Genomic DNA, 27414 nt, shown 5'->3' on the forward strand with positions numbered 1-27414 from the left:
GAGTTCAGGCCCACTAGAGACCCTTTCTCAGAAAAACAAGGAAGACTGTGCCTGAAGACTACATCCAAGGTTGATCTCTGGCCTTCACATGTACAGGCACCCCCACACATGCACTGGGACATGTGTACTCACATGTGTTGAGTCCACTCAGACAAAAGAATATGAAGAAAACAATCCCACATTATCCCTACCCCATCACATGAGGGGAATGTTGCATGCTAGAGGATGTATGTTGTGTATGTTATAATATATACTGTTTGGTTGTCTACATTGTTTTGGAGGTAGGGTCTTCCTGTGTTTCCCAGGCTAACCTTGAACTCTCAGTCCTCTGCCTTAGCCTCCTGAGTGCTGGAATTACAGGTGTGTACACCATGCTTGCTGGTTACCTTTTCTTTGCAGGACCATTACCACATGCGTGTTCCCTCAGTATGTGCTCTGTCTGTTTTCATAGCTGACATTTCAAGGATGGGTCATGAATGAGTGTTACTTCATCTCGTGATTCCAGGCAGCTGGTTAATTATTTGTGTTCTAGAAGATTCTGCGCCCTTCTCCCTCTTGCCTCCCCACTATAAAGGAGTGTGGGTCAGTCTCCATCCTGGCTGTGGCCCTGTGCTGACTCTGGCTCCCTGTGTCATGCTCATTGTGGTGGTGACCACTTGTTTTCCGCAGGAGATGCTGGAAGTGTCCCCAGCTTCCCGAGTTGTCACTCTTGCAGGCACATTCTACTTTTCGGCCTGCCAGTGAGGCTGGTCTCCAAGAAAACGCCCTCATAAACAGAGTTCTCTGAACACCTGCTGATTGACAGTGTGGAATATTTTTATTTGAAATGGCTGTTGACTCATTCACATGTGTCTTGGAGACATGTAACCTTGACCTTTGTGTGGGGATCTTCTGTCATTGTTTGAAATGGCAGACAATGTAAAAGAAGTCCCTTTGTCCTTGATGGTGCGTAGGAATAGCATGTAGGGCAGTACATCCTAAGTAATAGCAAATGGCCGTGGAAATGTCATCCACATGTTTAAAGGCATCACACGAGCTTTTGACACTGCTGTGTGGGAGAAGTTGTAATGTAAATTCATCATAGAGTTCTGAATGGTCTTTTTTCATGTGTAATTGTATGTGTGTGTAAAAACAGCTGGAAGGTAAATTATTTCTACGCAAGGTTATGTTGTTTGTCCCAAAATATATAAATGCCAGTAGTGGCAAAGGAAAAGTGGACACTTATCCATGCAGAAGACGGAGAGGCCCTTTAACTGCAGAGCCCTCTCACAGGCCTTGGGTTGTCTTAGTAACCCTTCCTTCCGGAGGTTGTGAGAATGTGAGGAGTTAATGTTTTAGTTTTTACACATTTAATACCAAAATGCTTAGTGTGGTGGTGCACACCTGTAATCCCACAGGCTGAGGGAGGAGAATATGTAGCTCAAGGCCAGCCCGAGTTACAGGATTAGTTTAGGGATAGCTTGGGCTACATAGTGAGACTGTTTCTAATGACAAACTGCATCTCCCTGCGAAGCCCGACTGGTTATGCCATGTTCTGTTGACATCTCCGGGAGGCCTCTCTATTCAGAAGGGAAACAGAGAAGCAGTGGATCTGGGGGAGAGGGGAGGTGGTAGGGTGGGCAGGGAGGAGTGGAGGGCGGGGAAACTGCAGTCGGGACATAATGTATGAGAGAAGAGTAAAAAAATTAAAACAAAACAAAACAAAAAATCCCAAAAACCACTTGCTGAGGTGAACCTCACTCAGTGCCGATGCCTTATGATTGTGTCAGCTTGGCTCTTGTGTGGATGTGAACTTTATTCCTAACACTTTGTCCTTCTGCCTGCTGGGGGATCTCTTCATTCCCTGTCGTGTATTCTAACAGCACACCTTTATTATCTCTCTGTGGGTATATGTGTGCACGTGCATGTTTGTGACACAGTGCACGTGTGGCGGTCGTAGGACGACCTCTGATGTCTGTCCTCACTCTCCACCTTGCTTGAGGTAGGGTGTCTCTTTTGATTTGCTGCTGCTTATTCCAGACCGTCTGGCCTGAGAGCATCTTTGGCTCTGCCTGTCTCTGCCTCCCATCTCCCTGCAGGAGCACTGGGATTACAGATTGATGCTGTTGCATCCATTCTCATGTGGGTGCTGGGGATTTGGATTCGGGTCCTCATCTTTCACAGGACGCGCTTTTCCCACTGGGCCAGCCCGCCAGTGTTTTCTGTGCTTTTTTAAAAGGTGTGCTTCTGCGTTCTGCCCTCGTATTCTTCCATTTACGTCTCATTCGCCAGATGTAGTTGGCTTGAAGGTAGTGTGGAGGCAGATGTTTCTCCAGGTTTCCTTGGTGGCAGATTTAGAGGAGAGGGCCTAGCTAGCTGATGGGAAGAGGCTGAGAGCTAGGAGCTCTCATCAGCTAGCTCTGGACTTTGGTACAAGTGAATGGGGGAACTTTATCAGCCTCAATGTGTCATGAGTTTTGAAAGAAGTTGTTGGGCTGGGGAGATGGCTCAGAGGTTAAGAACACTGGCTGCTCTTCCAAAGGTCCTGAGTTCAGTTCCCAGCAACCACATGGTGGCTCACAACCATCTATCATGAGATCTGGTGCCCTCTTCTGGCCTGCAGGGATACACGCAGACAGAGCACTGTATACATAATTAATAAATAAATCTTTAAAAAAAAAAAAAAGAAGTTGTTCAGAGCACAGAGCACATGTCATTGAGGGCTGACTGAAAAAAAATACTCTGACTGTAAGGATTCAGTCCTTCATTGCATCATCAGCCTGCGACGGCGTCCCAGCCTAAAAAGCTGGTGGGCCCCCTGTGCGTCCCTCTTTCCTTTCCGCTCCTTCCTTCTGTCTGTCCTCTCTCTGTCTCTCTGTCTCTCTGTCTCTCTCTGTCTCTCTCTCTCTCTCCCTCCCTCTCTCTCCCCCCCTCTCCCAGTAAAGCTCTAAAAAGGTAACTATGGCTGTGATTCTTCCAACCAGCACTCTCCTCCGCCAGCATGGCCGCCGCCCATGGCAGCCAGCCACAAGCAGCGCTGTTTAACCAACACTGACTGTACCTATTATATATATATATATATATATATATATATATATATATTATATATATTTATATATTATATATATATATGATGTCCTAGGGTTTCTGTCACTGTGTTAAAACACTGTAACCAAAAGTATCTTAAGGAGGAAAGGGTTTATTTCATCTTACACTTCCACGTTACAGACCATCACTGAGGGAAGTCAGGGAAGAAACTGAAGGCAGGAACCTGGAGGCCAGAACTGAAGCAGAGGCCATGGAGGAGTGCTGCTTAGTGGCTTGGTCCTCGTGACCTGCCCAGCCTGCGTTCTTACACAAGTCAGGACCACATGCACAGGAGTGGCATACCCACAAGGAGCTGGGCCTCTCCCCATCAGTCATTAATCGAGAAAATGCCACGAAGACTTGCCTAAGGCCCTCTGGATGGAGGCGTTTCCCTCCATTAAAGTTCCTCTTTCTAGATAACTCTAGCTTGTGTCAAATTGACAAAACAAAAAACCAGGAAATTGACCTTTTGTCAACTTGACACAAAAACACATCACTGTCAAACCGTAACTTTTCCTTTCTTGTTCCCAAGATGTCATTAATAGGACAATGTAAAGCATTCCAAGTTTTAAAAGTCTCACAGTCCTTAAAATTTTTAATATTTAAAAGTCTAAAGTCTTTAAAAATTTCAATGTCTCCCTAAAAATCCAATCTCTACAACTCTAGAGTCTCTCTGAAACTTTGGAGTCTCTCTAAAATTTACCAAGTTTCTCTAAAATATCCAAGGTCTCATAATTGTGGATTTCTGTAAAATCAAGTAATTTTGTTATTCCAAGAGTGAATAACCAGGGCACAGTCATGAACCAAAGCCATCAAATCAAAGCAAGATCGAAGTCCGACCGTGTGAAGCTCTGCGTCCACCGTCTGGGACTCATGGTTTTCTGGGCTCTAAAGGTCTGAGCAGCTGCTGGTCTCGGGCTCTGCCGGTCTCGGGCTCTGCCGGTCTCGGGCTCTGCCGTCCACAGCACATACGGCTTGTCTCACAGGCTCAGGCGGGCTCCACTCCACAGCTGCTGCTGTTCTCGATGGTCCTTTTATGGTACTGGCATCTCCAAAATGCTGGTGTTTCCACTGCACCTGGGTCGCAGCTTCACCAGTAGCCTCTCCTGGGCTCTCCTCAGGGTCTCTGGCCTGCCACATGGTACCAAGCCTCACCTTCTCTCCATGGCCACTCCAGTCCCGGGGCTTCTCCTGCAGTGGAGGCCTCACCTTCACCAGTGGCCCCTCCTTGCCTCTCACAATGCCAAGCCTCAGTGCTGTCAAGCCTTCAAGAACAGGCACCTACTGAGAGACTCTTACATATTACCAAGAGCAGCTGCCAGCATGAGGTACATCCTTGGCTGCCTCTGGACCACAGCTCCTGAGTGCTGACCTGAGGAAACACTTCACAGAAGATGCCACCTCGAGGATGCTGGTCTCTTGTTAAGCACAGCTGATTCTTCAGCCCCAGCTGGCTAGTATTGATCCTCCTAGCAAAGAATCACTTTAGTGGTTCTGGTCTCCCATTAATCACAGCTAATTATTCAGCCCTAACTGACTTAGTACCACAGATTTTTAAGTCTCAAAATATTGAGTGACCCTGACAAAGCTTTTAAGGGACTCTCAAACCTCCCTGTGCAACTTCTCATCCAGGACTTTATCATTTGCACCACTCTGGGCATTATCTTCTAAGTTCTCACAATAGCTCATTAAATCTGATCACTCAGTGGCTTTTCTAGCACGAAGTTCCAAACTGTTCCCACAGTCCTCCCCAAACTGCAAATCTGGCCTTTCAAAGCAGTACCCCATACCTTGTATTAATATCTGTCTCAATTGGGGTTTCTATTGCTGTGATAAAACACCATGACCAAAAGCAACTTGGAGAGGAAAGGATTTATTTCGTCTTATACTTTCACATCATAGTCCATCACGGAGGAAACTCAGGGAAGAAACTTAAGGCAGGAACCTGGAGGCAGGAACTGAAGCAGAGGCTGTGGAGGGGTGCTGCTTACTGGCTTGGTTTTCATAACTTGATCAGCCTGCTTTCTTATTCATACAAGTCAGGACCACTTGCACAGGAGTGGCCCCACTCAAAATGTGCTGGGCCCTCTCACATCAATCACGCACACGCGCGCGCGCGCACGCGCACACACACACACACACACACACACACACACACACACACACACACCCCCTACAGACTTTTGCCTGCAGGTAATCTGGATGAAGGCATTTCTTCAATGGAGGTTTCTCTTTCCAGATAACTCTAGCTTATGTCAAGTTGATAAAAACCCATCCAGGACAGATGGAGTATCATTTTGTAGCTCAGACTGACCTGAAATTGACTGTAGTCTAAGTCTTAAACTAGTGGCTATTCCCCTGCTTCAGCTTCCTGAGTGCTGGGATTAGAGACGTGAGACACCATCTAGCTGGGACCAGTATGTAGACATTAGTGAGGCAAGGGGGACGAGAGCGTAGCTCATTAGACTGGACTGCTTGTTGACTGTTTGCTGGGGAGCTTTGACAGAGCTCTCTGGTCCTGTGTGCCCTGAACTTTGCACCTATTGACAAGTTCCCCATGAAGTACCTTCACAGCAGCACAGTAGCCACTTCCTGTTTTAGAGGCCAATCTTATGTGTCAGATGAAAGACGTCTGTGGATGTTTAAGATGTCTGTGGATGTTTATAACAGCCTCCATCTCTCTCTCTGTCTCTCTGTCTCTGTCTCTCTCTCTTGTCCAGAGTTGTTCTGTTTGATTATGGACTTTGGGACAATGCCACCAGTGCTTGATGTATTAAATTTCTATCAAATGCACTAGAAAGTAAAAAACAAACAAACAAAAACTGTTAGATGGCTTTAATAGATTATCAAAGGATTAGCCTGGCTATTCTTTTGAATATGCATTATTGAGCAGTTATATATTTGTCTTTAGGAAAATGTTATAATGTAGCATTTTCCTTCTTCCATTTACCAATTTCTCTCTTCTCTCACTGTTTGCCTGCATTTTCCTTCAGTCTGACTGATGACTATTTCTTGGCCCTAGCCTGCATGGCCGTGAGAATTGCTTCATCTCCCTTCTGCTGATCTCCCCAATTATAGAATGACTGCACTAGTAGGAGAATTAATTACCTCATAACAGTGGATAGCCAACATTTGTGTAATGTTTTGTAGCACAGGAAGCTCTTTGGTGTGTTTTTTCTCTTTTCTACTTAAGCAGCCTCATGAGGTGGGAGTTACCAAGGCATCATTTCTGGATAACATGGAGCCCAAGGTTCTCAGCATCCCATCAAGCTGCAGAGCTGGCTGGCTCGTTCATGACCTTTGTTACAGATTCCATGTGTCACTTACCCTGCCCCATACCTTACAGTTTAGATTCTTTAATTGAATTAACATTTTATTGAGAGCAAATGGAAGTGTTTTTTTAATTGAATTAACATTTTATTGAGAGCAAATGGAAGTGTTTTTTTCCTGATCACAATATAATGCTTGATGTAATAAATCAATGACCATCATAGATATTATATGTATATATAATATCTTTATATTTGTATGTTTTTATCTATTGAGTACAGCTATGCTAGAGATCATGTTTGCTTAAAAGAAAAACATTTGAAGGCTTCTCTAAAGTATTGATCAGGTGAATGTTACCTTTATTTAAAGGATTTTTCTTTTCTTCTTCCCTCTTTCCCTTCCTTTGATCTCACTTTGTAGCCCAGGCTGGCTTCGAACTCACAATCCTCCTGCCTCACTCTCCTGAGTGCTGGACTCACAGGTGTACAGGTATACACCTGATGTTAGTGTAAGGAATCTCTCTATGTGTTGGCTGGCTAGTATTTCCCATTCAGGTTTGTTTTCCTTTTATTTTTTTATTTTATTTTTCCTATATTATTTTACACACATGGGTGTTTTACTGCATGGATGTCTGTGTACCTGTTGCATCTTTTTCTCATTTTCTTTGGAGGGGGGGACTGGCAGTGGTCTCACAGGATCCGCCTCCTTGAAGAAAGGCTGGGTAATTTAGTAGACTAGGTATTCAGAGGGTGCTGTTAGGCAAAGTAAGAGAAGAAGACACGAAAGTGAGACAGAAAGGCAAGTAGATGAAATAACTTTATGTGTTTTGAAATGTGGCAAGGAGAGAGAAAAAGAGAAACAGATTGAAACCTAGCTCTGAAACTTCCAGGCTGTATATACTTGGGGAAAGTGACTCATGATTAGTTTTTTAAATTATGAAATGGAAATATTAATCAATAACTTGAAGTGGCTAACAACAGCAGCTATTACATATTCTCTTGGACAGCATACCAGGCATGTCTGTTAGTCTTTCTGTCTCTGTGACAAACACTTGAGAAAAAGTTTGATGGAGGAAGGATTTATTCTGGCATATGACTTTAGAGGTCTCAGTCCCTGGTTGGCCAGATCCATTGCTGTGGTCTCTGGTGTGGCAGAACAGAGTTGCTCACCTCACTGCATTCAGGAAGCAGAGAAAATGAGTGTGTTACAACGCTTCTTCCTACTCCTCTTTTATCCCATCTAGCCCCTGGCCTATTGGCTGCTGCGCCCATGGTAAGGGCAGGGCTCTTTTCTTAGTGAATTCTCTGGAAACTCGATGAACCCAGAAGCTCCACTCAAACTGAAAGTTGAGATGCGCTTCATGGCATGCTGTAATGTATAGCTCCTTTCTGTCTCTCTTCCTTTGCCCTATGTGAAATGTCACATACACGTTTCTCATCTGAGGTGAAAGTAGCCTGTACTCAATAAACATGGTGCTCTACTGGGGTGGGTGTGAAGCCATTCAGGCTCTGGCAGACACCAAGAATCATTGTAGCCCTTTGCTGAGGTTGACCCTTAATCATTTACCTTTCTTCCTCTTCCAGTTGTCTGTATCTTGATGGCTTGGCCAGGTGCCCTTGGTAACTTTGTACCCCTTCTCTTTCTTCTAGAACTCTGAAGGTGGACTCTATGTATGCATGAATACATTTTTGGCCTTTGGAAGGGAGCACGTTGAAAGACATTTTCGAAAAACTGGACAGAGTGTGTACATGCACCTGAAAAGGCACATGCGAGAGGTGAGATGGGTGTTTGGAGGGTCCTGCATGCTCCACAGAGGGAATTTACTAGACCCTCACAACTGCGAATCCTCTTTGATGTCAAGAAACCGCAGCACTCTGTAGACACTCAGAGGTTCCCTCTAACCCAAGCCCTTACCTTAGCCAGTTTTATTTTTCTTCTTCTAGACCACCGGTTGGAGTTAAGAAGCTATGTGGCTGATTGATTGGAAAAAGTAATTTTAACTTTAAAACTATGAAAAAGTGCAAACCTAATGCATCCCAATGTTTTCCTTAAGTGAAAGGAAAACTTTCTTGAAAGTCCACATCCTTTTGTCTCTTTAAAAAATATAATTTTTCTTTATTTTTGAGAATTTTATACATTTATAGTATAAAACATGATCATAGCCACCCCATTTCTTCCTCCAACTTACATCCCCAAGTTGCCCCCAACATGTCCCTTTCCATAAGGTGTGTTCTATCTCTTTTGATAACCCACTGAGTCTGATTAGTGCCACCCATATGTGCACGGGTGTGGGACCACCCTCTGGAACATGGGAAGTGTACCAGTGGCCACGTGTTCAGACAAGAGTGCCTTTCCCTCTCCAGCAACTGTCAGCTGCTGGTCGCTCCTCAGCAAGCAGTGGGGCCTGGAGAGCACAGGCTTCACCTATGCTGGAACTTCGGCTGGCTTGCTCTTGTGAAGATCTTGTGCAGGTCATCACTGCTGCCGTGAGCCGATGAGGGCAAGGCCCTACTTCCCACTTTCCAGCTCTTGCATTCTTTCTCTTATTCCACCATGTTCCCTCAGCCATGGTGGTAATGGTGGAGAAAGATGCCCCACTTCGGGTTGAACCTTCAGTCTCAATGCTCAGCACTTAGACTGGTCATGCATCTCACCGTTGACTGATTGCCCAAGTTTCTTTGACCAAAGTGGAGAGTAGTCTAGGCCTGTGTATAAACATAAATATTAGAAAGCAATGACAACATGACCATTTATCAAAACAATAATAGGGTCTATGACCTCCTGTAGCTCTGGGCTTTTGACTGGGGTTACAGGATCAGGCATGAATTTCTCTCCTGTGGCGCAGGCCTCAAATCCAACCAGAAAGCAGTTAGTTACCCTGTGATTGACATGCCACTATGGCATCAGTGGGTACATCTTGCCTGCCAGGTTGATATTCCCTCATGCAGGGCCCAGCACACAATAAGAACAATGATTTCTTTTCTTTCTCAGAAGTTTGCCCCCGAAACTGTGAAATCTAGCCAGTGGAGAGGATGGTTCTCAGTTTGTTTGATTTCGCTATGGCCTGCCGCCAGATCATGTGGCATATTCAGCAGCAGGGTCTTACCATGCAGTTGTGGTGGGTGGCCAAGGGCAGTGGCAATAGCCTGTGCTGTTTTGGACACCTCTTGGGGCTTTTGACCTTGCATTTAATAACCCATGTCTTGTAGGAGTGGCATTGTCCTCTGATGCACAGTAATTCTGTTTGAACTCTTTTTAAAGTTATATTTTGAAGTTAGCTTACTAACTAGTGGGTGTCCATATAAGGCTTTTTCATACATCCCTAGTTTTGGTTAACCCACCCTACATTCTGGGATTATAGCTGTGTGCTCCAAGGCCAGTTTGTGTGGTGCAGGGGATTGACCTCAGGGCTTTGTGCATGCCAGGTAAGCACTCTGTCAACGGAACCACATCCCCAGTTCCCTCTGGAGCCCTTCATTCCCCCAAAGTGACCATCACTCATTCTCACTGTTATTTTCATGCATATCATTATATCTTTAACTGCATTTCTGTATGGATAGTATGTAGTATGACTGTGTGTTTTAAAGATACAGATGCATATCCTCACACTCTCATCTATGATTCTGCATAGCTCCTCACCACTAAGTGTTGTTCTGGACTCCAGCCACACTGAGATGCCTGTGGATTTATTTACTTCATATTAAGAGATGTTTAGTATTTTCTCCTTGAATAATCTATAAGTTCCTTTCTCCTCCTATTGCTGAACATTTAGATTGCTTCTGTTCTTCGCCATGATAAACAATACCACAGTGGACATTTTAACACATTTTTTTTTTTTTTTTTGGTTTTGGTTTTAATTTTTTGAGACAGGGTTTCTCCGTGTAGCTTTGGTGCCTGTCCTGGATCTTCCTCTGTAGACCAGGCTGGCCTTGAACTCACAGAGATCCGCCTGCCTCTGCCTCCCGAGTGCTGGGATTGAAGGCGTGCACCACTACCGCCTGGCTTAACACATTTTCTACAGAAACCTTTGTTTCTGTAAGAACTTAGCTAGTGACCCCACTGGCCTGTGGGTGCTGAGCTTTGTTTTTGTCAGGAGAAGGCTAATTCTTCCCAGTGTGTTTGTGCTAGTGCATCCCCTGTCTAAGAGGTGAGGAATGTCTGTTTGTCCACACCATTACCATTCCTTGGCCATATTCAATCTTTGCCAGTCTAACGATTGTGAAGTGACATAAAAATATTTGGCATTTCATTCTGTGATGATTGAATATTTTCCTATGTATTTATCACCCATTTAGGAAATTACGATTATCATTGTTATCTTAGCTACTTTTCTATAGTTATGGCTCTGTTGCTTTGGAAAGAGCTTACATCTGATCCACAGAAGGCAGGGGGAGAGAGAGAGAGAGAGAGAGAGACAGACAGAGACAGAGACAGAGACAGAGAGACAGAGAGACAGACAGGCCTATCCCCAGTGATACACCTCCTTCAACAAGGCCACAGCTCCTAATCTTTCCCAAAACAGTTCCATAGGACCAAACATTAAAATATATGAGCTTATGGCCATTTTCATTTACATTGCCACAGATGTGTGTGTGTGTGTGTGTGTGTGTGTGTGTGTGTGTGTGTGTGGAGGTCAGAGGACAACTTTTGAAAGTCAGTTTGCTTCTGCTACTCTGTGTTTCTGGAATCACACTCAGATCATTAGACTGCAGCAAAGAGCCATGTCTGGCCCCTTACCTTCTGTTACCTCTCTCTCTCTCTCTCTCTCTCTCCCTCTCGCTCTCTCTTTCTCTCTTTCTTTCTTTTTTTAATTTTTAAACTTTAGTTTAGTTTTCCAACCTTACATTTTGTGACCACTTTTATTTTATTACATATTTATTTGATTTTTGAGATTGGTAGTTTTCAAATATCCATCTTATATAGTTTTGATAATTTATAAACTATCTTCTAAGTAGTCAATTTAGATTTGAGTTTTACTTATTTCCATTGTCCCTTGCTTGATATGCTGCGAAGTCACAGTTTCAAAGATAAGCTTTGAAATCATTTGATTTTTGTCCTGCTTACATGTTTCTTCTGTTGGGATCTGGAATAATTCTTATAAAGTTCAGGTCGTTTCACGTCTTAGTGTAAAGTGACGAAGTTAAAACTGAGACCCAGAGAGTCTGCTTGTCTGGGTCCCAGAGCTGGCGGTGGCACTGTGGACTCCAATGAGGGACCTGTGATTCTGCAGCTAAGCCTTTAGGTTAGCCATCCACTCTTCGGTGACAACCGCCACTCGGTCTGCCCTTTTGCTCGTGTGTTCCTATTTTGATCTCTGTTCTCCAGGCTCCAGGCCCCTAGGCCCGTCACTTGCTCAGCTTGCCTCTTATGACTCATGGCATAAAACACTGTATCAACAACAGTCTCCTTAGCTGACCCTCGTCTTCAACAATGCTCCAGATGTTACCCAGTCGATGCATTGGTGCTTCTGTGCACAAATGCCAGAACTTTCCCACCACTGCGGGGTTTGGAATGATATTCGTCCATTTTGTATTACTATCATAAGACAGACTAGCTTTATAAAAAAATGAGATTTATTTGCCTCATCGTTTGGGGTCTGGAAATCCCAAAAGCACTGTACAGGTCCTGATAAGAGCCCTGCAGAGAGCTCATAGATGGCAGTGTGTGCATGTGTGGAAGTCACGTTATGAAACAGGATGACAGAGAGACCAGGATTCCATGATTCCTTCTGAGAATGGACCCTGATATCCCAATTTACCTCATTTTTTAAAGTTCTCACTATTGCCCAATACCACGCAAAGGACCAGACTTAACACATGAGCCTTTGAGGGGAGGTAGGAGACACAATGTCAAACTTAGCAGTGCAGTCCTGGGTCCTGGCCTGGCCTTGCTCTTAGGTCTCCTCACCCGCTGTGTCCTGCTGTGTCCTCTCCCGCTCCTCAAGTGGCCACTGAGCATTGGCTGAGTAGAGCAATGTGCCACTGTGTTTAGACTGGGACTCTACAGCCTCTGCAGAGACCCTGACTGCAACTCATGGGACTTTTTCTCACCTTCTGGAAGCTACCTGTGGTTTGCATCCCTCTCCCCCTCACCCCAGCGGGAAGCTGCATTCACCTGTCTTTGTGGTCCGGAGTCCCCCTGCTTTGGGGAACTCACTATGGTTAATTCAGCTTTCCTTTCTCTGGTTTCTTTCCTCCAGTCTTTTGCTAGAGCACTGCACAGAACGGTCCCTGTCCCTTCTATCCTGCTGTGGTTAGATTGTGATCTTCAATTGAAGCCTTTTAGAAACCTCTCTCTTCTCCAGTCATCACCCTGTGTCCTTGCAGGACTGAGGACCCACACTGCATCTGACTGAGCAGCGCTGCTGCTGATCACTGGGAGTGCCTGGCTCCTCAGGAGAGCTTGGTCGCCACACCTGCTGCATGTGTGTTGGGTCTGAGGTTATTTACAGTCAGGGAAGATTTGAGGCTGTTTCTCACTCTCCTTTCCTCAGCATTCTTTTTGTTTTCTCCCTTCCGGCTGCCTTTTAAGCTCAAGCCTTTCCTTCCCTTAGTCGTTAGTTACCTGCCTTTCCTAGGAAGCCATTTGGCCAGTCTGCCTTCTTTCTCTGGAGATGCTCCTCTCCATGTGTTCTCTATATCTTTGTTTTGCTGTTCTAAGTGTAGGTTTCCAAGTTAATACCTTCCTGGAACTGGATTGGACCATCCAAATCTGACCTCTGATTTTCTTTTTAGGACCTCATAAGCTCCTCAGGTTCAACATGCCAGACTACACACAATATCCGCTCTGTCAACACTGTCCTTTCTTGTGAATTCCAGAAAGTGAGATATTTTTTGGGCTCTGTTTTCCTTGTGGATCCTTCTGGTAACCAGGTGTTGTTGTCTGAACTTCCCACACAGCTCTGAAGTTCTGAAGTCCATCCTGTCTCCTCCACCCCTGCTGTCATTGATTAGGTCTTCCTGTTCCTGTGGTGGACTTGTCCCGTAGCTTGCTGATTCGTCTTTCTTCCTCTTTTTTTTTTTTTTTTTTTTTTTTTCCGAGACAGGGTTTCTCTGTGAAACAGTCTGGCTGTCCTGGAACTCACTCTGTAGACCAGGCTGGCCTCGAATTCACAGAGATCCACTTGCCTCTGCTTCCCGAGTGCTGGGATTAAAGGCGTGTGCCACTACGGCCTGGCCATCTTTCTTCTTTTAAACCTATAGCTTTCACTCCTAGCCAGGCTATATTACGCCCTCCCTGTGATCTCTCTAAATGTATGCTGCTGTTGTCTGTGCCATCTGACATGCCTTCAGGCCAAAGTCCAAAACTCTTCAGTGTAGTTACAAGGTGCTCAGGACTGGGCCCCATAGCTTTTTAACCCTTTCTTACTGCACCAAATTTGTTTTCTCCACATAGCTGTTATGGAATGTACTATGATTTAGTGCCTATGTACATGTGTTCTCTACACGTGAGTGTGTTTTCTCTACTTCTATCCTTACTTCTCTTTTACTTGTTGTATTCTTAAAAATATCCATTCATTCACCCATGTGACATTCCATCCATCTGCCCATTCACCCATCTGTCCATCTGTCAGTCTGTCTGTTGATCTATCATCTGTTTATCTATCTACTGTCTGTCTGTCTGTCTGTCTGTCTGTCTGTCTATCTATCTATCTATCTATCTATCTATCCATCTATCCATTCATCCAAGCACCCATCCATCCATCCACCCACCCACCCACCCACCCAACCCTCCATCCATCCATCCATCCATCCATTCATCCATCCATCTATTAATTTATCCATTCATCCACTGATCTGTCCCTATTACTAAGTACCTTCTATATTTGAGGACCAATGCTCTTCTCACATGATCAATCCTGATCATCCCGCTCCCTCCAGATAAACCAAACATCTCCACAAACATCATATTGTCTCTTAGACTTAGGACTTCTCAGAACCTCTTCACTTTCTGCCTCCACTCAGTTACCTTCCATGTTGACGAGCTCTCCAGGAGAAGAATCCTGTATGTGTTCAGTTTGCTCTCACACAGAACCTGACAAACAGGCGCAGTGCTGTTTGCTAAGGGAGGAGTTTTAGTGCTTGAGCCCTGTCCTAGGAGCAGGAGCAAAGGTCTTGAGTTGGAAGTCCCATTGTTCTCCCCCTACCCTCAGGGGATGTTTCTGATCTGAGTCTAAGATTTGAACTTACCATCAGGGAGAAACACATATTCCAGCTGGTCTCCATGTAGATCCTCTTTTTCATTTTCCTCTTCGATCATGCAGAAATAGAGATGGAAGAATACACCACAGAAGTCTGTAGAGACAAGAGTCTTCACTCTCTGTAGAGATTAGTGACCCCTGGGATTGTGAAGTGAGTCTTTGGTCCAGGTTTTGCGCTCTCTCTCTCTCTCTCTCTCTCTCTCTCTCTCTCTCTCTCTCTCTCTCTCTCTCTCTCGGAAGGTGAGTGGTGGGGAGGGGACAGAGGTTCTGGGATCATGGAGGAGAGAGAGAGTCTAAGACAGAAGTGGCATTAGAGTTTGGAGACCCATGTTTTTGAGCTGAGTGTTTTGAGATTGCTCTGAGGAGAACTTTGAACCCATAGTAGAAGCTATTAAAACAATATGAGAATTGTACAAAGATGAGCTGGCTTTTAGCAGCAAATAATAAAATGTGGGAAACTCGACTTAGAACTCCTAAGACAAGTAAGGAGAAAACAAAGAAATACTGAGTGCACAGGGTGACCTTGACGCATGTGACTGTGTGGAGAGGTGCTGGGGGTGGGCCTGCAGATAATGAATCTGTATTCTTCTCTAATAGTCAAGAAGACGTATGGTATGAAAATAGATGAGTGAAAGAAAATTATTATAATCATATTTGACTGCTTCTGTCCAGCCATGAGATGGGAACTCACTCACTGCTGCTGTGGACTCCCACCAGTGGCGGACCACACGTGAAGCTGGACATGGCAGCTGGCCCTCTGGTGGTCCTCCAAACACCATTTAGATGGGTCGGTTTACATTTTCAGACGATCAGAGTATCAGTGACTGTGTATCAACAGTTAGTAAATCTTTGAACAGTTAGTGTTGAGCACACCCCGGGCCAAGGACTGACGGTCTCTGTGTTGGCAAGGGGATATGTGGCTCACGTCTGTCTGTCCTTCAGTGTGGACTCCAGGAGGGAGCACTGACCACTGAAGTTCAAGCATCCGCTTCCTCTCCATCTCTGGTCTGTACCTCCCGTTTCCAGAGGGATCGCTTTATAACTCTGAAAATAGCCATGGGGACAAGAGAATGGTCCTCCACCCCTCTGCAAGGATCGGGGTCCAGTTTCCTCTTGGCTTCAACTGGGAGCCTCTGGGTCACATATTTTGTTAGCAAACTGTTTTATGGGTTATGTTTTAATGATCTGTTGTTTTCTTTTCAGAAGGTAAGAGCTGCATCAGCTGGAGCCTTACCCAAAAGGAGGAATTCCAAGTTATTTTTAGGTAACACAGTTATCAATAGTGTGCATGCTGTATTCTGTCTTTCTCTGTCTTGTGGTCTCTGGTGTAGGGATGAGGTATGCTGGGTTAAGCATTGCCTTCACTTTCCATTTCCCTAGCAGTGAAGTGTGCTTTGAGCATGGAGTCCCGGGCTTTGAAGCAATTATGGCAGCTAGAGAGGAATTACAGTCCTGCTTCCGGTCTTTCTGTGTGCCTCCTGTCTGTGTCTCTCTTTCTGTCTTGTTCTGTCTCTCTTTCTGTATCATCTCCTCCTCACCCTGCCCCATGTAGTCTGGTGGTTGAGTCTATCGCTCTCCATCATATGTTTTGGGACAGGGACTCTCACTGAACCTAGAGCTCAGCAATTCAGTTAGACTCGCTGTCAAACATGCCCCAGGGATGCTCATGTCTCTGTCTCCCCAGCACAGGGATTTCAGCCGCATACAACTACACATAATAAAACGTACACACAGGAACGTCCCAAAGGTATCACCTATTGGGTTGGCCTACTAATTTTAGCACCCATCAGTAGTTCTTGCCTGCAACAATGGTTGGTAGTGTTGTGTGATAGTCTTCATTAAGAAGAGCTAGTCTTGCTTACGCAAATGACTACTGACAACCTCTGGCCTTCACCTTGCATGTGCAAACATGTATGCACATGCGCTCACACACACACACAGACATACATTCACCACACACACAAAGACACGTTAACTATTGAGACGTGAAGCCTGTGAAGCAGCCGTGAAGCTAAGTTTGCCTCTTGGCTTGGTCCTCAGCACTGTGTGCCACCCAGGTCATGTCTTCTCTCCGGCTCTCCAGCTTGTGGTTTTCTTGAGGAGAGTCACCTCAAGACTCTTTGGAGCAGCTTTCCTTCACTTTTCCTTTGCATAGCTCACCCTGTGCCTCAGCCCCCACCTACCAACCAGACAACCAACCAAGCCACCGGAAAACAGCTCGAAAGGAGCTCCAGGACTGAAAGGGTGAAGTGCTTGAGTGATTGGTCTCCCGGCGCCTGCCACTGTTATCAGGAATGGGACTGTTTGCCAGTCACATGACGTCAGCATGACTGTGGAGGTGGAAGTCATTAAACAGTGTGACTCTGTTGTTACTGTGGATCAGTTTTTTGAGACAGGGTCTTCTGTAGTCCAGGCTGCTCTCAGACTCACCGCAGTAGACGCTGACCATGGCCTTCTGACTCTCCCACCTCTATCACCTACGTGTTAGGGTCACAGGTGTGGGCCACTATGTTCAGCTTTTTAAAACAAAACAACAAAACGAAACATTTTCTTGGCTTGCATGAAGGAGTTAGCTGACTTCTTTGCTTGCAACCATGGTGTTGAAGGATTTTGAGGCTTTATTTTTCTAGCGATTATTTTGATTGTTACGGTTATTGTCAAGTCACAGTTCTAAAAACGAATGGGAAGGCAGCCTCTGAGGCCTTGTTGCTGTCCATTTCAGTGGGGCCTTTGCTACAAGCTGCAATTTGTGCTTCCTCAGCCGTCCACAACTCAGAAAACAAAAGGCTTTTCTGAAGCTCACAGGAGCGCTGGATGGTCCCGTTGTTGTGCAGATCTAGTGCAAGCATCCAGAGCTGCTGGGAATGTGTGATTGCAATGGCTGTGCCATGCCCCAAAGATGGTACTACATAGCTCTTCTCTCTCTCTCTCTTGCTCTTGTGTTCTTATTGCTTTGCCTTCTGCAGTGTTCCCTGAGCTCTGGTGGATAGGCTATAAATGTCTTGTCTAGGGCTGAGCAGTCTTCTGTCACGTGTTTTCATTACCACATAGAGCCATGAGTCTCTACATCTTCACCATTCACTGGAAAGAGAAGCGTCTCTTGACTAAGTCTGAGAGTAGCACTTGTCTATGGGTGTAAACAGATGTATTTAGTAGGCAGCTTGATTGTGTGTTAGGCAAGCTAAGCAATAATATTCAGTTCCCCTATATGGCCTATGATCTGCCCAACCATGTGTATATGTATTTTAAGCCAACTTTATAGTAGCAGGCATGGATTCCCTCCTGTAGAGTAGACCTCTAATCCAATCAGGAGTGGTTGGTTACCTGTGTAACAGTTATACCCCTTTCGATGTTTTCGTTTGTTGAGCATAGCATTGTATTGGCATCCTGAAGCATTTTTAACAGCTGTCGGTGTTCTGTGTAGTATATGCTGTCAAAGAGGCTTCGGGACACCAATACATAGGGCCTGGGATGAGGGAGGTAGATAATACCTGTCCTCTTTCTCTGAGCTTAACTTTATAGAAGCATGTGAAGTCCCTGTCTTCTCCACACCTAGGGGACACACAAGAGCCCTCTGTGACACCATGGTCTTTCTGAAGCTTATGTCAGCTTTGCTTCAGAGCTGGACCACCCTGGGGTGTGTGTGGAGGCTCCTCGTGTTATTTGTTAGGAATTTAAGAAGATGATGAGGAGCTTGGTGGTGTAGGCAGTCACCTGTGGTGACTCTAGAGCATCTCAGACCTGACCTGAGGTTCCTGAAGACCTGATTCTGTGGAATCTACTTGACTGCCCAGTAGGTAACTCACCCATAGTTCCACTCTTAGTAAATGCTAGAGCAGGTCTTTTTCCTTCACTTTATTCAGTCCAGATAATGTTTGAAGTAGCATTAAGTGACTGTTCTCTATAGGAAAGAAATGGGTAATATCTTGTGTGTATGGAGTCTATTCACAAAAGCCCAAGATTTATACTCTGTTCCTTAAAACTGCTGTGTGAATAATATATGAATAATAAAGGAGCATGAAGTGGAGCAACTCATTTGAAATTTTTGTTTGCTCAGTTTCCTTCCTTCCTTTCCAATTTTTGAACGTGGGAGTGACCCAAAGTTGCCTTTGCCGTGAGGGTCCCAGGCTATTTACTTCCATTGTTATACAGAGTAAACATTTCCATACTTCTGCTGTAGTACTAGACTGACCATGCTTTTCATTGAACATTTTGGTTCTAATTTTTGTTACAGATGGTGGAGCCTCAATCTTTTATAACACAGTGTCTTAGTTAGGATTTCTATTGCTGTGAAGAGGCACCTTGACCACAGCAATGCTCATAAAGGAAAACATTTAACTGCTTGGCTTACAGTTTCAGAGGTTTAGTCCATTATTGTCATGGTGGGACATGGCAGCACGCAGGCAGACATGGTGCTGGAGAAGGAGCTGAGAGTTCTACATCTTGATCCACAGTCAACAGGAAGTGAACTGAGACAATAGGCGTGGCTTGAGCATTTATGGGACCTCAAAGCTCAACCCCACAGTGACAGACTTCTTCCAACATGCTATACCTCATAATAGTGCCACTCCCTTTTGGGGCCATTTTCTTTCAAACTACCATAGATGGGCTACAATCAGATGCAGGCACACTATTGTTTTTAAATGTGTATGAAACAAAAGAATTTATTGTTTTATCTTAGGTCCCAATATTTGCAAATATTTAAAAATAAAACAAACAGAAAACAAAAATATCTGGAATTTTGGATAATTCTGGTATTTTTCGTTTGAATTTTTCCCTTTAAGTAAGTTTTTTGAGTTGTTTCTTAAACTATTAGACTCTCCTTTGAAACTGCCTTTTGTTAAGTGAGCAATTTGTAACGTTGGGGTCTTTATTTTGGTGTTTCTGAATCTTAAGATTTAGAGTCTTTTATTATGTTTGGGTTATATTTTTGCTGTGTCTTATTTTTTGCTTAGAATGGTCCTGCTTTTGAGAGTGAAAGGCAGGACAGAAGTAGGGCAGCGTTTCATTAACGGTGGTAATAGAATTTAGACCCTTGGTTCTCGGGTCCCTGCTGTAGTGCAGCCCAGCGGTTTCCTTCTGTCAACAGAGTCCATTTGTGTGTGTGGCTTTGGGTGTGAGTGGAACATCACTTGACTGTTTTTCATCACCATAGTCCCAAACATATAAACACACAAACATGACCTGGGATGCTGGCAGCCCTGAGGACAAGGCTGTGCTGTCCATGTAAATATTATGACAAGACATTCCCCTGAACTGTCACCTAACCTTTACCAGCGATGGACCAAGCACAAGGGTGGCCTGGCAGAGGATGGGTCAGAGAGGCTTGTTTTACTTAGAGAATTTTCTAGGCCCTAGGACAACAGGACTTCTCACATGATGGGTTCTTTTTGGTTTTCAAGATTTCAACCACTGTTAGAGATGGGGAGAACAGAGAGAAGGGAGAGGCAATGATGGAGATGGGGTGGGTTTCTAAGTAACAGCTACTGTTTATTGGAACCTACCTTGGGCTGGGTCTCCTCTCTACCGTGTCTCATTTCTCCCCTCTGAAGGGGAGTGCTACCCTTTTCACGCTGAACATGATGAAAGTACTGAGGTTAGCGTTTGTGACTTACTTAAAGTTGTGTTAAATGTGTAGACCAGCGTTAGAGCCAGCTTTACCCACTCTCAGACCCACGTGCATCTGGGCAGGGGAAACGGCTCAGTTAGGAAAGTCCCCAGATATCCTCCCTCCAAAATGGATGTGGTGGTATATGCTTGTAATGCCGGCACTGGGAAGGCCAAAATAGCAGATTTCTAGGGCTCACTGGCCAGCCAGTCTCACTGCATCAGTGAGCTTCATGCTAGTGGGAGACCTTCTCTCAAAATAGAAGATGGATGGCACCTGAGGAATGATACCTGACCTTTGGCCTAGACACACACACACACACACACACACACACACACACACACACACACACGTACAATTTGTTTTCTTTGTTCTAGTGAAAGTATGGCCCTAAATTCATAGTGGAAACATCTGTTGCTTTAAAGCCTATAAATTCAGATTTTAGCACGTGTGCCCACTCTGTGAGGCTTTATGATGTGACAGTCATTGATAAACAAGTATACACCTCTTAGGAAAGATGGGAGGGCCTGCTTCTCCTGGTGTGGGGTGGGAGGATGGTCGGTTCTGTCAGGGTCAGATCCTGTCCTTAGTGTCCTTCTAAGCCTGTGGATTCCCTGTGAGAGCTGCCTTGGCATGGCCTACCCTCTCCTCACTTCCTTTTGTTTTTATTCTTTCCTCAGATCTAGATTCGGATGACGATTTAAATAGTGAAGATTATGAATATGAAGATGAAGCCAAACTTGTTATATTCCCAGACCATTATGAAATAGACCTTCCAAACATCGAGGAGTTGCCAGCCTTGGTCAGTGAGTATGCACGTTGTCTACGTGTGTGTGTGTGTGTGTGTGTGTGTGTGTGTGTGTGTGCACGTGGCTGTATGTTGTGTGTGGAGGCGGGGTGGGGAAGGCTGGTCCAGAGGAAGAAGAGGATAAAGTGGAGCATATGATTATGATCCCAGCACTAAGGTTGGGATGGAGGCTACCCTGAGCTAAATAGCGAGTTCAAGGTCACCCAGGGCCACATAATAAGACCTGTCTCAAAAAACAAAAACCTCAAATAAGTAAATAAAGACAGAGTATGGACAGGAGTATCTGTCTCCTCCAAGGTCCACAGAGTGGCCTTTCCTTATTGCTGGCCCACACCACCTTGCCACCTCTATTTGGTATTCGTTGCCCACGAGGCTGGGCTCCTCTGGCCTGGGCTGGCTCCTATGTCTTGGCCGGTCTGTTGCTGGGATTGTCACAGAATGCACCTCACAGGTGCTGGGACAGCTGGAGAGGGACTGTGTTTCGGTCGGAGGGATGACAACGTGTCTGTTAGGTTTTTATGCTGCCCGTCCATGTGAGATTTTGTTTGAAAAATTGGAAGAGTTTGCCTGCTGGAACAGTAGCAGCACAGTTATAGAAAGAACCAGCTGCTCTCACATCCTGGCCTGGAGAGCCCGGGGAAGACACGCTCACCTCAGCTTCGCCCCTCCGGGAACCAGGATGGCTGTCTCCTAGTTTTGGTAGTGAGCCCCTTCCCGCTCCTCCACTCCCTTCCTTTTTCCTGTTTTCTTTTCTCAGAGTCAGTTTCATGGAAGGGTCTTGCTTTTCCTGGAGGAACTGGGTGCTGGGTTGGTGGCAGGATGGGCAAGCTGCCTGTTGTATTTGATTCTGGAGTCCTCAGAGAGGTCACAGGGCTTCTGTGACCCAAGATGTCCTTGCTTCTCCTCCCTCGCTTCCTGTGTGGCTTCCAGAACTCTCTCCCCCTTCTTCACTGTGTGCACGGATACCTGTTTCCTGTAGCCTGGCCCCAGATAGCAATGGGACAAGGTGGGTTCCATTTAAACATGCCAGTTCATTTCCCCCTCTTCAAACTCCACCAGAACCTTCGACAGACCCTGACCAGCGAGAACCATCTGCTCAGCTGCTCCTGCCAAAAGGGGATGCTTGTGCTTAGAGTTTCCATGTTCAGAGGGACAAAGTTTCTAACGTAACCTATTTTCTTCTGATCTATCATACAGCTAAATTTAAGACCATAGAATTAAGAGCATTGTGCATCTAGCTGCTGCAGCCCTCCCACTTACTAAATGTAAGGCATCCTTTTTCGCATGAGGTGTTCAGTGAGGCTTGTGGAAATGAATGACTGTCGCTTTCTCGGATTTCCCATGCTGACTCATGGCTGTTACCAGGAATAAAATACATTAGTGGATAAAATGGTCTTAACCTGAAGTGTACCAACACTTGTGTCTCTAATGCTGAGAGTTCTTTTATTTTTAATTTATGCATATTGGGGTTTTGCCTGTGTGTCTGTGTAAAGGTATCAGATCCCTGGAACTGGAGTTACAGACAGTTGTGAGCTGCCTTCTGGGTGCTGGGTATTGAACCTTAACCCTGAGCCATCTCTCCAGCCCCAGTGCTGAGAGTTCTTATGCTCCAGTTCAATAAAACTCTGGTTTTGCTGTGGGGAAGGAAGTAAAGAGCATATTGTGAATAAATGCCATGAAAAATTTTCATTCATTCACCTTTTTATGTGAAAAATGTAAATATTAAGAAAAAGCCCCAAACCAGGCCCAGTGAGTCATGCTTGTAATCCCGCACTGGGGAAGCTGAAGCAGGTGGATTGCTAGGAATTTACTGCTATGGAGTGAGATCCTGTCTCAAACAAACAACCAAACCCCAAACCAAACCAAACCACACCACACCACACCAACCAAACAAACAAAAAACTCCACCAAACCAAACCAACCCCCCAAAAAACTCAAAAAACAAATGAAGAACCATCCCCATACACTACTGTTAAAACATTTCTTCATTCAGAGTGTAAGTTGAAAGGTTTAAGAACGTGCCCTAGAAATCCCAAACTAGCAAGATACATAAAATCCTTAATAACAGTCTTTGAAAGTACTTTAAGTGAAAATTTGAATAAAATGTCTCTTTAAGAAATGGTTTAAAAAATGGAAAACAAGAGAACTCTGAAGGTGGGCCGGTTGAGAGGGAAGCCTGGGTTTGCATCTCTAATGCTAAGCCACAGGCTTTAGCTAGTTAGTTAGTTCACCTTCTTTCCATGCGTTTGCTGCTAGGTTTTTAGCGTTTGAGGATTTTCTTTTGAACTTTTAATTAAAAAGAAAATGCTTTGTCTAAAAAAAGTGTTCAACGTCTCTTAGGTGTGTTACCACAGAACACTTTGAATTATCCTGTAAGTCCTACCAGAGAGCAGACCACCTCTGAGTGGAGGGGCTCATAGCGGGTACCCCAGAGCCTGGAATCTGCCAGTGGTGTGCTTGTCCTGCTCAACAACTCTGAGTGGTGATCGCTACAGTAGACCCCCACCATAGCTGATTCTAGGCCAACAATGAGGTATCCCTGGATGTATTGGGAAGAAAGACTACTGTTTGGAAGTTGCCACATCCAGCTAACACAGAAGTAAAAACATCAGGAGCACGGGTGACTGAAAGTTACAGTAAAGCAATGAGGAAGGATCGGAGTTTGAGTATGTGGCCTTCTCAAGGGTAATTAAGTCATTTAGCAAAATTTCTTAATTTTTTCCTTTTTCAAATTACTTGATATATTTAAAACATAATCTTAGGGCAGAGTGCCAATTATACTGTGAAATGGCCTTTTGTTTTGTTCTGCTCTGAGACAGGGAGGGCCTCGCTGCATAGCCTAGGCTGTGTCGCATCTCAGAGTCCTCATGACTCCTGGGTTGTGTGCTGGGATTCATATCTGCTGCAGGCTGCAGGAATATATCATAAGAACTCAGCTGGTTATGGCAGTCACTACCTGGAGGGATCAGGGAGTTCCTTCAGAGGAAGCCAAATCCCAAGGAGTTTTTGGTGTTACTTGGCTTGTTATATATCAGCTGTATTCTGTTATGAAAAATCATGTGTGCCTTCATAGTTTTCCCAATTGACTTTTCCCTAAGAAGGGCTAACAGTGTGGACTGATTACTCTCTGGACATACACATTCCAGGTATTTGGAGAACAGCCTCAGGAAAGGCTTTCTCTGGAATCAGATATCTCCCTTAGCCACTTTCAAAGACTACAGGAAACACCGCCCAGGTGGGCGCCCAACTTCCGAGGATAACAGTGATAACAGCCCACAGGAGAGTCTCCTGACTTAAGGTAAATTCCACAAGGAGACACCGCCCAGGTGGTTGCCCAACTTCTGAGGACTAACAGTGATAACAGCTCATGTGCAAGTCTCCTGACTTAAATTCCACAAGGAGACACTGCCCAGGTGGGCGCCCAACTTTCAAGGACTAACAATGATAGCAGCCCACATACAATTCTCCTGACTTAAGGTAAATTCCACAAGGGGACACCACCTAGGTCAGGTAGACATTAAGTAGTAGCTTTATACAATTTAGCTCAGACTCTTCCTTCTTACAGCCTTACTAACTTTAGACCTCTAACTCCTTAACTAACCACTTCTAGGAATATTTAGATAACCTGTGTGCTAGCAGCTATGCTCAGCCAGAACCCCAGTTCAAGCCTCCCTGTAATTATCACCTGTACACAGGTTGCCTAGAGACTGAGCACACTTTCTCCCACCCTGCAGAAAAACGGCAGACAGCTTGGACAGATAGGAACCACAGGAAAAAAGAAGACAGTTTTATTTTCTCCCATTGACCTAGCTGTTGGTTAAATGGCGCTGCTGTTCCTTGTGGCTGGCCGCCGCCCGCAGTGGCCATGCCGACGGAGGAGAGTGCTGGAGGAGGAATCACAGGCCATGGTTACCTTTTTAGAGCTTTATTGGGACGGGGGCAGAGGGGAAGAGAGGGATAGAGAGGGAGAGAGAGGGAGTGGGAGGAAGAGAGATGGAGAGAGGAGAGAGAGAGAGAGAGAGAGAGAGAGAGAGAGAGAGAGAGAGAGAGAGAGAGAGTGTAAAGAGAAGAAGGAGGTCCAGATGGAAGGAAGGAGCGGAAAGGAAAGAGAGAGACTCACAGAGGGCCCACCTGCTTTTTAGGCTGGTATGCTATCGCAGGCTGATGATGTAATTAAGGACAGAATCCTTACATCCCAGACTTTCGCTTATTATAAAAAAAGCAGGTAGATGGGAATAGGGGCGTTGTTCCTCTCAAAAACTGCTTCCAGCTGACTTTTGGACATCGGTTGGCTCTGGGGGGAATGGAGAAGGGGAGTTTTCTGAGGTCGACAGGCGTTGTGGGATGCTGTCTGTCATCCGTTTGCTCTGGAGACATGTATCCCTCTTGGCTGTGGCTGAGAACTTTCTGTTTGACAAGATGTTGATAATCTCTGGACTCCGGTTCTGTGATGGTCCTGTATCATTGGCTGAACAGTGAGTTAGAACAGGCAACTGGGAAGAGAAAAGCTTGTAATGAGTGGGTGGAGTTAAGGTGAGTTAGGGCAAGTCATAGAAGCCACCCAAGGCCGCCCATTTGAGCCCGCCCACTGCTGGCGGAAGTCAGACAGAAAAGGCTGCACTGGCAGACACAGAAGTGGGGAAACAGAAGGGTTTAGAACTTTAGCAGAAAGCTTGGGGATAAAGTAACTTGTATTTGCCCATTTGCTGGCAGAAGTTCCCGCGACACTGTTATGTGGCCAGGTTTACGCTGTTATGCTGCCAGGTTTACTGGTGCCCGCCCCATCCGCCAATTGTAGGTGGTAAATGTATCGTATCCACCCCTTTGTCTCATGGCTGTAGCCAAGAGAAAAATAAAAAATTAAAATAACAAACCGGGATCAGACTCCAATCTCGGGCGTCCCCGAGAGTGAAGAGAGATCTAAGAATCAGCTCAAGTTCACCATCCTCTTCGTCAAGGGATGGGAAGGGCTGCGGCTGCACTGCAGTTGGTCCACCTGGTAGACCCAAGACAGCATTGACCACCTCATCAGGAGCGAAAATGTGTCTGCCGATGTCAGCGCAGCCTGAGGACAACTGCCGGGGTGTCTGTTGCAAAGAATATAGCTCAGACTACAGCCGTGAGAACGGCAGACTCACTCACTGTGGTGAAGAATCATGGCGGTAGCAGTAGTGGTAGCTGTGTAGGGGTCCAGGGGAGGCGAGGGATGTATGCACGCTTGTCGTCTCGTGGTCTCGCTGGATGGGGGAGGAGGTGGCAGGCAGCAGCAGTCAGCAGGTCCTCAGTGGTCTATCCCGGGTTTCGGCACCAATGTTGGTTAAATGGCATGCTGCTCGTGGCTGGCCGCCGCCCGTGGCAGCCATGCCGATGGAGGAGAGTGCTGGAGGAGGAATCACAGGCCATCGTTACCTTTTTAGAGCTTTATTGGGGGGGGGGGGAGAGGGAGAGAGAGAGAGAGGGAGGGAGCGCGGAAAGAGAAGGAGGAGGTCCAGATGGAAGGAAGGAGCAGAAAGGAAAGAGAGAGACTCACAGAGGGCCCACCCACTTTTTAGGCTGGGATGCCATCACAGGCTGATGACGTAATTAAGGACAGAATCCTTACACTAGTAACTTATAGATTTTTAACATTTTTTACCAAACACATTTAAGATTATAGTTGTGCACATAAGATCCCTCTTCTTAGATATTACCTGAATTTAGCCTTTAGTTAATTCATTAGTCACTTCCCCTTTGGGTTGCAAATGGTAATTAACAACTATTGCCCCTCTTTGTGATTCTTATCACCCCTCCATTTGATCCTGATATGGGACAATCACTGCCTGAGGAAATTCAAGCTGGGTGTCCTGGGTAGAGGGGAGGATTGTGATTTTTGGGGGATATATAAGTGTAAAGCAAGAGATGATGGGGAAAATTAAAGTGAATGGACCAAGAGCTCGGTGTGCTGAGATTCATTTTTCCCGAAAATAGTCTTCGCCATTAGTAGTTCTCTCTCCTGAGCCCCTGGGATGTATAATATTGAGGCTGGTTCCTCTAGTATTATACAAAATATATCTGTCCTCTCAAGCACTTAACATCTTTATGATAAAAACATTCAGAATCCTTTATTACGTGTGAAGTCTGCGCTGTGTATGAGTACCCCGAATTCCCTTATCTAGCCAACCTCGTACTCAGTAACCAACCTTCATCTCCTGGCTCAGTCCTCTCTCCAGCTCCAGGTAACCACCAGACTGCTAAAGTTAATGGGATTAGCTTTGTAGTGTTCCACACACGAGAGAGCATGTGGTACTGTCTTTCTGTGCCTGGCTGATTGATTTTACTTAACGTAATGATCTTCAGTTCTATGTTGTTGCAAGTGACAGGGTTTTGGTTCACTGCCATGGGTATACAGCATTCCATTGTACGCAAACATCATTTTCTTCCCGGTCATCAGTTGATAGACACGCAGTTATTTCTCTTTCCTTG

General features: G+C 45.4%; 1 protein-coding gene across 1 annotated transcript in view; it reads left to right on the forward strand.

Annotated features, from left to right (window-relative positions):
* Positions 1-27414, forward strand: part of Usp13 (ubiquitin specific peptidase 13) — a 118320-nt gene that overhangs the window by 15717 nt on the left and 75189 nt on the right. Inside the window, exons 2-4 of the mRNA XM_059265342.1 lie at positions 7986-8111; positions 15740-15800; positions 20825-20946. Coding sequence (XP_059121325.1) covers positions 7986-8111; positions 15740-15800; positions 20825-20946 — 309 coding nt within the window. The remainder of the gene's footprint in view (positions 1-7985; positions 8112-15739; positions 15801-20824; positions 20947-27414) is intronic.

Source organism: Peromyscus eremicus, chromosome 6 (genome assembly GCF_949786415.1).
Source record: "Peromyscus eremicus chromosome 6, PerEre_H2_v1, whole genome shotgun sequence".
NCBI classification, from domain to species: Eukaryota; Metazoa; Chordata; class Mammalia; order Rodentia; family Cricetidae; genus Peromyscus; species Peromyscus eremicus.